The sequence below is a fragment of the Oncorhynchus masou genome, chromosome 5, assembly GCF_036934945.1.
Source record: "Oncorhynchus masou masou isolate Uvic2021 chromosome 5, UVic_Omas_1.1, whole genome shotgun sequence".
NCBI lineage: Eukaryota > Metazoa > Chordata > Actinopteri > Salmoniformes > Salmonidae > Oncorhynchus > Oncorhynchus masou.
This window is the reverse complement of record NC_088216.1, coordinates 86,839,597-86,854,463: the sequence shown is the minus strand read 5'-3', so window position 1 is coordinate 86,854,463 and position 14,867 is coordinate 86,839,597. Positions and strand designations below refer to the sequence as shown.

The following is a 14,867-nucleotide window of genomic DNA, read 5'->3' as shown; positions in this document are numbered from 1 at the left end:
TAGCTTCCTCTCTTATTTCTTGTTCTTTATTATTCATAGTTGTATTAGTTACACTAAACTGTACTAGTTTGATTTTTATTACTGCTCTGCTGGTTAGAGCCTTCAAGCCAAGCATTTCACTGTACTTGTGCAATTGACAATACAACTTGCTCTTGAACTGAACACACACACGCACACACACGCACGCACATGCACACACACGCACGCACATGCACACACAAACTAGAACCAGGCCAAGTCTCCCTTGTTGTCCCAGAGTATATTAACAACCCCAGTGTCCTCTGTTGTCTGCTGCTAGCATTATCACTGTGGAGCTAAACAGGGATGGTGTGACAGAGAGTAGACATGGAGAGAGAGAGAGATAGGGAGAGAGGGGGGGTAGAGACAGATAGAGAGAGAGGGGGGTTAGAGAGAGAGGGACAGATAGGGAGAGAGTGGGGGGTAGAGAGAGAGAGAGAGAGAGAGAGAGACAGATAGGGAGAGAGGGGGGGTCGAGAGAGAGAGAGAGCCAGAGCGAGACGAGCTTGAGCGAGAGAGATCCTGAGAGGGAGAGAGAAGGATAGACGAGAGAGGTGGGGGTAGAGAGAGCGAGACAGAGCGTGGGGGTGGGAGGGGGGGGTAGAGAGAGTATTATCTACTTCACTAGCTTTGGCAATGTTAACATATGTTTCCCATGCCAATAAAGGCCTTAAATTGAATTGAAAAATTGAGCGAGCCAGAGCGAGAGGGAGAGAGAGCCAGTGAGGGAGGGACAGACTAGAGGGAGAGAGGGAGACGAGAGAGAGAGCCAGCGAGAGGGGGGAGAGAGAGAGAAAGAGACAGAGACAGAGGAGAGAGGGCCAGAGAGAGGGGGGAGAGAGAGACAGAGAGACAGAGACAGAGGAGAGAGAGCCAGAGTGAGGGGGGAGAGAGAGAAAGAGACAGAGACAGAGGAGAGAGAGCCAGAGAGAGGGGGGAGAGAGAGAAAGAGACAGAGACAGAGGAGAGAGAGCCAGCGAGAGGGGGGAGAGAGAGAGAAAGAGACAGAGACAGAGGAGAGAGGGCCAGAGAGAGGGGGGAGAGAGAGACAGAGAGACAGAGACAGAGGAGAGAGAGCCAGAGTGAGGGGGGAGAGAGAGAAAGAGACAGAGACAGAGGAGAGAGAGCCAGAGAGAGGGGGGAGAGAGAGAAAGAGACAGAGACAGAGGAGAGAGAGCCATGGAGAGGGGGGAGAGAGAGAGAAAGAGACAGAGACAGAGACAGAGGAGAGAGAGCCAGAGTGAGGGGGGAGAGAGAGAAAGAGACAGAGACAGAGGAGAGAGAGCCATGGAGAGGGGGAGAGAGAGAGAAAGAGACAGAGACAGAGGAGAGAGAGCCAGAGTGAGGGGGGAGAGAGAGAAAGAGACAGAGACAGAGGAGAGAGAGCCATGGAGAGGGGGGAGAGAGAGACAGAGACAGAGGAGAGATTATTATTTTGGAACATCTGTGAGTGTAATGTTTACTGTACATTTTTATTGTTTATTTCACTTTGGTATATTATCTACTTCACTTGCTTTGGCAGCGTTAACACGTGTTTCCCATGCCAATAAAGCCCCTTGAAGACACTGCGGTAGTCTTGTCACCAAGCCATTGTAAGTGATCACTGGGTGAAACCCAAAGCTACTACTTCTGACACCCAGCCAGCCAAGAGTGTGTGTGGGGTGTCAATGATAACATATCGCCAGTTCCTCTGCTAAGGCCCAGCCATTATCAGTCTCTCAGAGCGTTCACAGTCAGCCCACTGTCACCCCTGTCAGATCGCAGCAAAATCACAGTCTACTGGAACAGAGCTTTGCTCAATCATGAGGCATCGAAGCCAAAGGAACTGAGTAACATTAACAACACATTCAATCCCTTTAAGACAACTTCCTGGACAAAATGTTCCACTGTAATAGTGAAGGTGTAAAATCTCAACGGTATATCTAACCTCTCAGCTTGCCTATTAGATCTAAACATCTCAAACAGAAAACGAACAACAATGACAAATGATTTGATGAAGAATGCCACCCCCCCCCTCCAAAAAAAAAAGATTACAAAAGAAATTGAGAAACCTATCAAACCAAAAAGGGGGAGAGGAGAGGGGGAAGGTTGGGGTAACAGCGTTAAGTGGTTATGGTAAGGGTGAGGGGAGAGGGAAGGTTGGGGTAACAGTATTAAGTGGTTATGGTAGGGGAGAGGAGAGGGGGAAGGTTGGGGTAACAGTGTTAAGTGGTTATGGTAGGGGAGAGGGAAGGTTGGGGTAACAGTGTTAAGTGGTTATGGTAGGGGAGAGGAGGGGGAAGGTTGGGGTAACAGTATTAAGTGGTTATAGTAGGGGAGAGGGGGAAGGTTGGGGTAACAGTGTTAAGTGGTTATGGTAGGGGAGAGGGGAGAGGGGAAGGTTGGGGTAACAGTGTTAAGTGGTTATGGTAGGGGAGAGGGGGGAAGGTTGGGGTAACAGTGTTAAGTGGTTATGGTAGGGGAGAGGGGAAGGTTGGGGTAACAGTGTTAAGTGGTTATGGTAGGGGAGTAGGGGGAAGTTTGGGGTAACAGTGTGAGGTGGTTATGGTAGGGGAGAGGGGGAAGGTTGGAGTAACAGTGTTAAGTTGTTATGGTAGGGGAGAGGGGAGAGTGGGAAGGTTGGGGTAACAGTGTTAAGTGGTTATGGTAGGGGAGAGGGGGAAGGTTGGAGTAACAGTGTTAAGTGGTTATGGTAGGGGGAGGGGAGAGGGGAAGGTTGGGGTAACAGTGTGAAGTGGTTTACGGTAGGGGAGAGGGGGAAGGTTGGGGTAATAGTGTTAAGTGGTTATGGGAGGGGAGAGGGGGAAGGTTGGGGTAACAGTGTTAAGTGGTTACGGTAGGGGAGAGGGGGAAGGTTGGGGTAACAGTATTAAGTGGTTATGGGAGGGGAGAGGAGAGGGGGAAGGTTGGGGTACCAGTGTTAAGTGGTTACGGTAGGGGAGAGGGGGAAGGTTGGGGTAACAGTGTGAAGTGGTTACGGTAGGGGAGAGGGGAGGGGGAAGGTTGGGGTAACAGTGTTAAGTGGTTATGGTAGGGGAGAGGAGAGGGGGAAGGTTGGGGTAACAGTGTTAAGTGGTTATGGTAGGGGAGAGGGAAGGTTGGGGTAACAGTGTTAAGTGGTTATGGTAGGGGAGAGGAGAGGGGGAAGGTTGGGGTAACAGTATTAAGTGGTTATAGTAGGGGAGAGGGGGAAGGTTGGGGTAACAGTGTTAAGTGGTTATGGTAGGGGAGAGGGGAGAGGGGGAAGGTTGGGGTAACAGTGTTAAGTGGTTATGGTAGGGGAGAGGGGGGAAGGTTGGGGTAACAGTGTTAAGTGGTTATGGTAGGGGAGAGGGGGAAGGTTGGGGTAACAGTGTTAAGTGGTTATGGTAGGGGAGTAGGGGGAAGTTTGGGGTAACAGTGTGAGGTGGTTATGGTAGGGGAGAGGGGGAAGGTTGGAGTAACAGTGTTAAGTTGTTATGGTAGGGGAGAGGGGAGAGTGGGAAGGTTGGGGTAACAGTGTTAAGTGGTTATGGTAGGGGAGAGGGGAAAGGGGGAAGGTTGGGGTAACAGTGTTAAGTGGTTATGGTAGGGGGAGGGGAGAGGGGAAGGTTGGGGTAACAGTGTGAAGTGGTTTACGGTAGGGGAGAGGGGGAAGGTTGGGGTAATAGTGTTAAGTGGTTATGGGAGGGGAGAGTGGGAAGGTTGGGGTAACAGTGTTAAGTGGTTACGGTAGGGGAGAGGGGGAAGGTTGGGGTAACAGTATTAAGTGGTTATGGGAGGGGAGAGGAGAGGGGGAAGGTTGGGGTACCAGTGTTAAGTGGTTACGGTAGGGGAGAGGGGGAAGGTTGGGGTAACAGTGTGAAGTGGTTACGGTAGGGGAGAGGGGGAAGGTTGGGGTAATAGTGTTAAGTGGTTATGGTAGGGGAGAGAGGGAAGGTTGGGGTAACAGTGTTAAGTGGTTATGGTAGGGGAGAGGGGGAAGGTTGGGGTAACAGCGTTAAGTGGTTATGGTAGGGGAGGGGAGAGGAGAGGGGAAGGTTGGGGTAACAGTGTGAGGTGGTTATAGTAGGGGAGAGGGGAGAGGGGAGAGGGAGGAAGGTTGGGGTAACAGTGTTAGGGTGGTTATGGTAGGGGTGAGGGGAGAGGGGAGAGGGGAGAGGGGGAAGGTTGGGGTTACAGTGTTAAGTGGTTATGGTAGGGGAGAGGGGAGAGGGAGAAGGTTGGGGTAACAGTGTTCAGTGGTTATGGTAGGGGAAAAGGGGAAGGTTGGGGTAACAGTGATAAGTGGTTATGGTAGAGGAGAGGGGGGAGGTTGGGGTAACAGTGTTAAGTGGTTATGGTAGGGGGGAGTGGGGGAAGGTTGGGGTAACAGCGTTAAGTGGTTATGGTAGGGGGGGAGAGGGGGAAGGTTGGGGTAACAGTGTGAGGTGGTTATGGTAGGGGGAGGGGAGAGGGGGAAGGTTGGGGTAACCTTGTGAAGTGGTTATAGTAGGGGAGAGGGGGGAGGTTGGGGTAACCTTGTGAAGTGGTTATGGTAGGGGAGAGGGGGAAGGTTGGGGTAACAGTGTTAAGTGGTTATGGTAGGGTTGGGGTAACAGTGTTAAGTGGTTATGGTAGGGGAGAGGGGAGAGGGGGAAGGTTGGGGTAACAGTGTTCAGTGGTTATGGTAGGGGAAAAGGGGAAGGTTGGGGTAACAGTGATAAGTGGTTATGGTAGGGGAGAGGGGAGAGGGGGAGGGTTGGGGTAACAGTGTTAGGTGGTTATGGTAGGGGAGAGGGGGAAGGTTGGGGTAACTTAGTGTTAAGTGGTTATGGTAGGGGAGAGGGGAAAGGTGGAAGGTTGGGGTAACTTAGTGTTAAGTGGTTATGGTAGGGGAGAGGGGGAAGGTTGGGGTAACAGTGTTGGGTGGTTATGGTAGGGGAGAGGGGGAAGGTTGGAGTAACAGTGTTAAGTGGTTATGGTAGGGGAGAGGGGGAAGGTTGGGGTAACAGTGTTAAGTGGTTATGGTAGGGTTGGGGTAACAGTGATAAGTGGTTATGGTAGGGGAGAGGGGGAAGGTTGGGGTAACAGTGTTAGGTGGTTATGGTAGGGGAGAGGTTGGGGTAACAGTGTTAAGTGGTTATGATAGGGGAGAGGGGGAAGGTTGGGGTAACTGTGTTAAGTGGTTATGGTAGGGGAGAGGGGGAAGGTTGGGGTAACATAGCGTTAAGTGGCTATGGTAGGGGAGAGGGGGAAGGTTGGGGTAACAGTGTTAAGTGTTTATGGTAGGGGAGAGGGGGAAGGTTGGGGTAACAGTGTTAACTGTTTGGTTCAGGGGCAGAATGACAGATTTGTACCTTGTCAGCTCAGGGATTTGAACTTACAATCTTTTGGTTACTGGTCCAACACTCTAACCACTAGGCTACCCTACCGTCCCAATGTTGATGTTCAGTGTTATGTCATTCTGTATTATGTGCCATGTTCTGTGCTCTGTGCTCTGTGTTCTGTGTTCTGTGCTCTGTGCCCTGCTCTGTGCCCTGTGCTCTGTGCCCTGTGCCCTGTGCCCTGCTCTGTGCTCTGTGCTCTGTGCTCTGTGTTCTGTGCTCTGTGCCCTGTGTTCTGTGTTCTGTGTTCTGTGCTCTGTGCCCTGTGTTCTGTGCTCTGTGCTCTGTGCTCTGTGCTCTGTGCCCTGTGCCCTGTGCTCTGTGCTCTGTGCCCTGTGCCCTGTGCCCTGCTCTGTGCCCTGCTCTGTGCCCTGTGCCCTGTGCTCTGTGCTCTGTGCCCTGTGCTCTGTGCTCTGTGCCCTGTGTTCTGTGCTCTGTGCCCTGTGCTCTGTGCTCTGTGTTCTGTGCTCTGTGCTCTGTGCTCTGTGTTCTGTGCTCTGTGCTCTGTGCTCTGTGTTCTGTGCGCTGTGCTCTGTGCTCTGTGTTCTGTGCTCTGTGCCCTGTGTTCTGTGTTCTGTGTTCTGTGCTCTGTGCTCTGTGTTCTGTGTTCTGTGCTCTGTGCCCTGTGTTCTGTGCTCTGTGCTCTGTGTTCTGTGTTCTGTGCTCTGTGCCCTGTGTTCTGTGTTCTGTGCTCTGTGCTCTGTGTTCCGTGCCCCGTGCCCCGTGCCCCGTGCCCCGTGTTCTGTGTTCTGTGTTCTGTGCCCTGTGCCGTGTTCCGTGCACTGTGCTCTGTGCCCTGTGTTCTGTGCCCTGTGTTCTGTGCTCTGTGCTCTGTGCTCTGTGCCCTGTGTTCTGTGCCCTGTGTTCTGTGCTCTGTGCTCTGTGCTCTGTGTTCTGTGCTCTGTGTTCTGTGCTCTGTGCCCTGTGTTCTGTGCTCTGTGTTCTGTGCTCTGTTCCCTGTGTTCTGTGCTCTGTGCTCTGTGTTCTGTGCCCTGTGTTTTGTGCTCTGTGCTCTGTGTTCTGTGCCCTGTGTTCTGTGTTCTGTGCTCTGTGCTCTGTTCCCTGTGTTCTGTGCTCTGTGTTCTGTGCCCTGTGTTTTGTGCTCTGTGCTCTGTGTTCTGTGCTCTGTGTTCTGTGCTCTGTGTTCTGTGCCCTGTGTTTTGTGCTCTGTGCTCTGTGTTCTGTGCTCTGTGTTCTGTGCTCTGTGTTCTGTGCCCTGTGTTTTGTGCTCTGTGCTCTGTGTTCTGTGCTCTGTGTTCTGTGCTCTGTGTTCTGTGCTCTGTGCTCTGTGTTCTGTGCTCTGTGTTCTGTGCTCTGTGTTCTGTGCCCTGTGTTTTGTGCTCTGTGCTCTGTGTTCTGTGCTCTGTGTTCTGTGCTCTGTGTTCTGTGCTCTGTGTTCTGTGCTCTGTGTTCTGTGCCCTGTGTTTTGTGCTCTGTGCTCTGTGCTCTGTGCTCTGTGCTCTGTGTTCTGTGCCCTGTGTTTTGTGCTCTGTGCTCTGTGTTCTGTGCTCTGTGTTCTGTGCTCTGTGGGCTGTGCTCTGTGTTCTGTGCAACCAGCTGTTACTACGGTATTTCAATGTTCTGGGTTCTGTGTTCTGTGTTCTGTGTTCTGAGCAACCAGAAGGAACCTGATAGATAGGGCTGTTACTACGGTATTTCAATGTTCTGGGTTCTGTGTTTCTTCACAGTGTCATAAAGTGTATTTCTTCTTAGTCCAAGTAAAGTGACACAGTGTGGTCATAATGCTTCTGTGACAGTGTCATTAAGTGTATTTCTCTAATGACAGGTCATAATCGTGTCATGAGGTGTTATGACCATATAAGGACAGGTCATAATCGTGTCATGAGGTGTTATGACCATATAAGGACAGGTCATAATCGTGTCATGAGGTGTTATGACCATATAAGGACAGGTCATAATCATGTCATGAGGTGTTATGACCATATAAGGACAGGTCATAATCGTGTCATGAGGTGTTATGACCATATAAGGACAGGTCATAATCGTGTCATGAGGTGTTATGACCATATAAGGACAGGTCATAATCGTGTCATGAGGTGTTATGACCATATAAGGACAGGTCATAATCGTGTCATGAGGTGTTATGACCATATAAGGACAGGTCATAATCGTGTCATGACCATATAATGCCATGACCATCCTTACTTCCTGGTACATAAAGCCACTTCCTCCCATTAGCGTGAACAGCAGACCGCTGCATCAACACTGCGTTCCTGCATTGGGTGTAATCTCGACAGTCAGACCTGCTAGGGTCTCTGCCGCAAAAGTGGTTCTAATCCTGATATAAGTCTTGAGGAGGCTGGTGAGAACAACGAACGCGGACACGCACACGCACACACACACACACACACACACACACACACACACACACACACACACACACACACACACGTTCTCTCTCTCCCTCAGCAGCGTATCATTGACCCGTTGTCTTTGATGTTATAAGTGTTATTTCTAAACACCTCTCTGCTACCAATGTCTCTCCTCTTGAAAAAAAATAGCTTCTATTTTTGTTTAAACTCAATGGCACTACATCTTGGCGAAGGAAACCATAATGGCGACAAAGTTGGAAGTTGATTTTATTTTCACTGAAACATTTGTTGTTCTTCCTCCTTTCAGATGTACGCTGTACAGAACCAATATGGCATTCCACATTCAGAGGTATGTGAAATATACTGAAATTAGTCAATTAACTCTAGAAGGTTTTCCTAGTCAAGTTTAATTCTGTATCATGAGTGCTGTGTGTTATTTCTTCCGTTTTTACCTAAACCATCTGTCTCTGTGTCACTCCGTCTCTCTCTCTGCCCGTCTGTCTGTCTGTCTGTCTGTCTGTCTCTCTCTCTGCCCGTCTGTCTGTCTGTCTGTTTGTCTGACTGTAAAACCTACCCCATCTGTCCTCTTGTCTCTCTCTCCACCCCCCGCCCATCTGTCTGTCTGTCTGTCTGTCTGTCTGTCTGTAAAACCTACCCCATCTGTCCTCTTGTCTCTCTCTCCACCCCCCACCCATCTGTCTGTCTGTCTGTCTGTCTGTCTGTCTGTCTGTCTGTAAAACCTACCCTATCTGTCGTTTTGTCTCTCTCTCTGCCCGCCCGCCTGCCCGCCTGTCTGTCTCCCTCCTGTCTGTGATTCAGTTGGCCAAGCTTCACCAGTTGTCGATGCAACAGCAAGGCCTGGCCGCCCAGATGAGCCAGCAGCAAGGCCTGGCCGCCCAGATGAGCCAGCAGCAAGGCCTGGCCGCCCAGATGAGCCAGCAGCAAGGCCTGGCCGCCCAGATGAGCCAGCAGCAAGCCAACTCTGTCATGCCTGGTACGTATGGGGAGGGGGGGGGGGCTATCCCTGCTCTGCGTCAGATGTTCTCCATTCAGACATGCCTCATGATAATATGCAAATGTACTGATGATTCATGAGCGTATGAATCAGTCAGTCAGCACTGTGGAGGCACAACAAAGATCTATTGAAATGAATAGTTGTCTGCTGGTTCAACAGAGGGCTAAACCAGTAGCTTGTTGTGTAGTCTGCTGGCTCAACAGAAGGCTAAACCAGTAGCTTGTTGTGTAGTCTGCTGGCTCAACAGAAGGCTACAGTAGCTTGTTGTGTAGTCGGCTGGCTCAGCAGAAGGCTACAGTAGCTTGTTGTGTAGTCTGCTGGCTCAACAGAAGGCTAAACCAGTAGCTTGTTGTGTAGTCTGCTGGCTCAACAGAAGGCTAAACCAGTAGTGAAAGCTAACCAGTAGCTTGTTGTGTAGTCTGCTGGCTCAACAGAAGGCTAAACCAGTAGCTTGTTGTGTAGTCTGCTGGCTCAACAGAAGGCTAAACCAGTAGTTTGTTGTGTAGTCGGCTGGCTCAACAGAAGGCTAACCAGTAGTGAAAGCTAACCAGTAGCTTGTTGTGTAGTCTGCTGGCTCAACAGAAGGCTAAACCAGTAGTGAAAGCTAACCAGTAGCTTGGTGTGTAGTCTGCTGGCTCAACAGAAGGCTAACCAGTAGTGAAAGCTAACCAGTAGCTTGTTGTGTAGTCTGCTGGCTCAACAGAAGGCTAACCAGTAGTGAAAGCTAACCAGTAGCTTGTTGTGTAGTCTGCTGGCTCAACAGAAGGCTAAACCAGTAGTGAAAGCTAACCAGTAGCTTGTTGTGTAGTCTGCTGGCTCAACAGAAGGCTAACCAGTAGCTTGTTGTGTTGTCTGCTGACTCAACAGAATGCTAAACCAGTAGCTTGTTGTGTTGTCTGCTGGTTCAACAAAGTGCTAACCCAGTAGCCTGGTGTGTAGTCTGCTGGCTCAATAGAAGGCTACAGTAGCTTGTTGTGTAGTCGGCTGGCTCAACAGAAGGCTAAACAGTAGCTTCTTGTGTAGTCTGCTGACTCAGACTTTAAATTCATAATGTTTTTTTTACGTGCTTTAAATGCATTATTGCAATTCTTCACAAGCTTTCAAATGCATAATAGGAACACAATGATAGCTTATTAGGGTTAGAGAGAAAAGGAGAGAGGAGAGGAGAGATGCAGAGGAAATAATCATGAGAGGAAACGAGGGGAGATGGAGAGAGAGAAGAGGAGAGGAGGCAGATGGAGATGGAGAGATACAGAGAAGAGAGAGAAGAGGAGAGGAGAGGAGAGGAAAGTAGGGGAGATGAAGAGGTGAGGAGGCAGAGGGAGATGGAGAGAGAGAAGAGGAGAGGAGGCATAGGGAGATGAGAGATACATAGAAGAGAGAGAAGAGGAGAGGAGAGGAAAGCAGGGGAGATGGAGAGAGAGAAGAGGTGAGGAGGCAGATGAGAGATACATAGAAGAGAGAGAAGAGGAGAGGAGAGGAAAGCAGGGGAGATGGAGAGAGAAGAAGAGAGGAGGCAGAGGGAAATGGAGAGAGAGAAGAGGAGAGGAGGCATAGGGAGATGAGAGATACATAGAAGAGAGAGAAGAGGAGAGGAGAGGAGAGGAAAGCAGGGGAGATGGAGAGAGAGAAGTGGTGAGGAGGCAGAGGGAGATGAGAGATACATAGAAGAGAGAGAAGAGGAGAGGAGAGGAAAGCAGGGGAGATGGAGAGAGAGAAGAGGAGAGGAGGCAGAGGGAGATGGAGAGATACAGAGAAGAGAGAGAAGAGGAGAGGAGAGGAGAGGAAAGCAGGGGAGATGGAGAGAGAGAAGAGGAGAGGAGGCATAGGGAGATGAGAGATACATAGAAGAGAGAGAAGGGGAGATGAGGCAGAGGGAGATGGAGAGATACAGAGAAGAGAGAGAAGAGGAGAGGAGAGGTGGCAGTGGGAGATGGAGAGATACAGACAAGAGAGAGAGGAAAGAGGAGAGGAGGCAGAGATGGAGAGGAGAGAAAGAGGAGAGGAAGAAAGAGGAGAGGAGAGAGAGATGGAGAGGAGAGAAAGAAAGAGGAGAGGAGAGAGTATTCTCACTGTGTTATGGATGGGGGGTTATATTAAGTTGTAGATAAAAAGTTCACCAGTCATGGCAATGTTATAGTCTATTAAGAAACACTGTTTAGAAAGCTACGCTCTACATCCCGTCCTTGCTTAGTTGAGAGAGTAGAAACAGAAGAGTAGAGAGAGTAGAGACAGTAGAGACAGGAGAGTAGAGAGAGTAGAGTAGAGACAGGAGAGTAGAGACAGGAGAGTAGAGACAGGACAGTGGAGACAGGACAGTAGAGACAGGAGAGTAAAGACATGAGAGTAGAGACCGGACAGTAGAGACCGGGGAGTAGAGAAAGGAGAGTAGAGACAGGAGAGTAGAGACAGGACAGTAGAGACAGGAGAGTAGAGACAGGAGAGTAGAGACAGGAGAGTAGAGACAGGACAGTAGAGACAGGAGAGTAAGAGACAGGAGAGTAGAGACCGTACAGTAGAGACAGGAGAGTAGAGACAGGAGAGTAGAGACCGGACAGTAGAGACAGGAGAGTAGAGACCGGACAGTAGAGACAGGAGAGTAGAGACCAGAGAGTAGAGACAGGAGAGTAGAGACCAGAGAGTAGAAACAGAAGAGTAGAGACCGGACAGTAGAGACAGGAGAGTAGAGACCGGAGAGTAGAGACAGGAGAGTAGAGACCAGAGAGTAGAAACAGAAGAGTAGAGACCGGACAGCAGAGACAGGAGAGTAGAGACCGGAGAGTAGAGACAGGAGAGTAGAGACCGGAGAGTAGAAACAGAAGAGTAGAGACAGGAGAGTAGAGACAGGACAGTAGAGACAGGAGAGTAGAGACCAGACAGTAGAGACAGGAGAGTAGAGAGAGTTGAGTAGAGAGAGTTGAGACAGGAGAGTTGAGACAGGAGAGTAGAGATAGGAGAGTAGAGACCGGAGAGTAGAGACCGGAGAGTAGAGACAGGAGAGTATAGACAGTAGGGTAGAGACAGTGGGGTAAAGACAGGAGAGTATAGACAGGACAGTAGAGACTGGAGAGTAGAGACCGGAGAGTAGAGACAGGAGAGTAGAGAGAGTTGAATAGAGAGAGTTGAGTAGAGAGAGTAGAGACAGGAGAGTAGAGACTGGAGAGTAGAGACCGGAGAGTGGTGACAGGAGAGTAGAGAGAGTTGAGTAGAGAGAGTTGAGTAGAGACAGGAGAGTAGAGAGAGTAGAGTAGAGACTGGAGAGTAGAGACAGGAGAGTAGAGACAGTAGAGACAGGACAGTAGAGACAGGAGAGTAGAGACAGGACAGTGGAGACAGTAGAGACAGGACAGTAGAGACCAGAGAGTAGAGACAGGAGAGTAGAGACAGTAGAGACAGGACAGTAGAGACAGGAGAGTAGAGAAAGTAGAGTAGAGACAGGAGAGAAGAGACAGAGAGTAGAGACAGGAGAGTAGAGACCGGAGAGTAGAGAGAGTAGACACAGGAGAGTAGAGACAGGAGAGTAGAGACAGGAGAGTAGAGACAGGAGAGTAGATACAGGACAGTATAGACAGGACAGTAGAGACAGGAGAGTAGAGACAGGACAGTAGAGACAGGAGAGTAGAGACCGGAGAGTAGAGACCGGAGAGTAGAGACAGGACAGTAGAGACATCAGAGAAGAGACCGGACAGTAGAGACCGGACAGTAGAGACCGGGGAGACAGGCCAGTTGAGACAGGAGAGTAGAGAGAGTAGAGTAGAGACAGGAGAGTAGAGACAGGAGAGTAGAGACAGGAGAGTAGAGACCGGAGAGTAGAAACAGGAGAGACGGTAGAGTAAGAGACAGGAGAGTTGAGACAGGAGAGTAGAGACAGGACAGTAGAGACCGGAGAGTAGAGACAGGCCAGTAGAGACAGGAGAGTAGAGACAGGAGAGTAGAGACAGCAGAGAAGAGACCGGACAGTAGAGACAGTAGAGACCGGACAGTAGAGACAGTAGAGACCGGACAGTAGAGACAGTAGAGACCGGACAGTAGAGACAGTAGAGACAGGACAGTAGAGACAGTAGAGACCGGACAGTAGAGACAGGAGAGTAGAGACAGGACAGTAGAGACAACAGAGGAGAGACCGGACAGTAGAGACAGTAGAGACCGGACAGTAGAGACAGTAGAGACCGGACAGTAGAGACAGTAGAGACCGGCCAGTAGAGACAGGAGAGTAGAGACAGGAGAGTAGAGACAGGACAGTAGAGACAGCAGAGGAGAGACCGGACAGTAGACAGTAGAGACAGGATAGTAGAGACAGGACAGTAGACACAGTAGAGACAGGACAGTAGAGACAGCAGAGGAGAGACCGGACAGTAGAGACCGGCCAGGAGAGACAGGAGAGTAGAGACAGGACAGTAGAGACAGCAGAGGAGAGACCGGACAGTAGAGACAGTAGAGACCGGACAGTAGAGACAGTAGAGACCGGACAGTAGAGACCGGAAAGTAGAGACAGGAGAGTAGAGACAGGAGAGGAGAGACAGGACAGTAGAGACTGGAGAGCAGAGACAGGACAGTAGAGACAGGAGAGTAGAGACCGGAGAGTAGAGACAGTAGAGACAGGAGAGTAGAGACCGGGGAGTAGAGACAGGAGAGACAGGACAGTAGAGACAGTAGAAACAGGAGAGTAGAGACAGGAGAGTAGAGACAGGAGAGACAGGAGAGTAGAGACAGGACAGTAGAGACAGTAGAGACAGGGCAGTAGAGACAGGACAGTAGAGACAATAGAGACAGTAGAGACAGGACAGTAGAGACAGTAGAGACAGGACAGTAGAGACAGGACAGTAGAGACAGTAGAGACAGGATAGTAGAGACAGTAGAGACAGGAGAGTAGAGAAAGGACAGTAGAGACAGTAGAGAAAGGACAGTAGAGACAGTAGAGACAGGAGAGTAGAGACGGTGATGGTGTCCTTCAAAGAGGTGATGGTGGTGTCCGTCAGAGAGGTGATGGTGGTGTCCTTCAGAGAGGTGATGGTGTCCTTCAGAGAGGTGGTGGTGTCCTTCAGAGAGGTGATGGTGGTGTCCTTCAGAGAAGTGATGGTGTCCTTCAGAGAGGTGATGGTGGTGTCCTTCAGAGAGTTGATGGTGTCCTTCAGAGAGGTGATGGTGTCCTTCAGAGAGGTGATGGTGGTGTCCGTCAGAGAGGTGATGGTGGTGTCCTTCAGATAAGTGATGGTGTCCTTCAGAGAGGTGGTGGTGTCCTTCAGAGAGGTGATGGTGTCCTTCAGAGAGGTGGTGGTGGTGTCCGTCAGAGAGGTGATGGTGTCCTTCAGAGAGGTGATGGTGGTGTCCGTCAGAGAGGTGATGGTGGTGTCCTTCAGATAGGTGATGGTGTCCTTCAGAGAGGTGGTGGTGTCCTTCAGAGAGGTGATGGTGTCCTTCAGAGAGGTGATGGTGGTGTCCTTCAGAGAGGTGATGGTGGTGTCCTTCAGAGAGGTGATGGTGGTGTCTGTCAGAGAGGTGATGGTGTCCTTCAGAGAGGTGGTGGTGTCCTTCAGAGAGGTGATGGTGTCCTTCAGAGAGGTGATGGTGGTGTCCGTCAGAGAGGTGATGGTGGTGTCCTTCAGAGAGGTGATGGTGGTGTCCTTCAGAGAGGTGATGGTATCCTTCAGAGAGGTGATGGTGGTGTCCTTCAGAGAGGTGATGGTGTCCTTCAGAGAGGTGGTGGTGTCCTTCAGAGAGGTGATGGTGGTGTCCTTCAGAGAGGTGATGGTGTCCTTCAGAGAGGTGATGGTGGTGTCCTTCAGAGAGGTGATGGTGGTGTCCTTCAGAGAGGTGATGGTGTCCTTCAGAGAGGTGATGGTGGTGTCCTTCAGAGAGGTGATGGTGGTGTCCTTCAGAGAGGTGATGGTGTCCTTCAGAGAGGTGATGGTGTCCTTCAGAGAGGTGATGGTGGTGTCCTTCAGCGAGGTGATGTGTCCTTCAGAGAGGTGGTGGTGTCCTTCAGAGAGGTGATGTTGTCCTTCAGAGAGGTGATGGTGGTGTCCGTCAGAGAGGTGATGGTGTCCTTCAGAGAGGTGGTGGTGTCCTTCAGAGAGGTGATGGTGGTGTCCTTCAGAGAGGTGATGGTGTCCTTCAGAGAGGTGATGGTGGTGTCCTTCAGAGAGGTGATGGTGT

At 50.5% G+C, this 14,867-nt stretch overlaps 1 protein-coding gene across 4 annotated transcripts in view; it reads left to right on the top strand.

Moving 5' to 3' along the window:
* The window catches only part of LOC135540425 (poly(rC)-binding protein 2-like), a 193,142-nt gene that overhangs the window by 158,216 nt on the left and 20,059 nt on the right, over window positions 1-14,867 (top strand). For all 4 annotated transcript variants that reach the window (XM_064967049.1, XM_064967048.1, XM_064967050.1 and 1 more), the window contains 2 exons: window positions 8,004-8,045; window positions 8,516-8,690. In XM_064967049.1, the coding sequence (XP_064823121.1) occupies window positions 8,004-8,045; window positions 8,516-8,690 (217 nt within the window). The remainder of the gene's footprint in view (window positions 1-8,003; window positions 8,046-8,515; window positions 8,691-14,867) is intronic.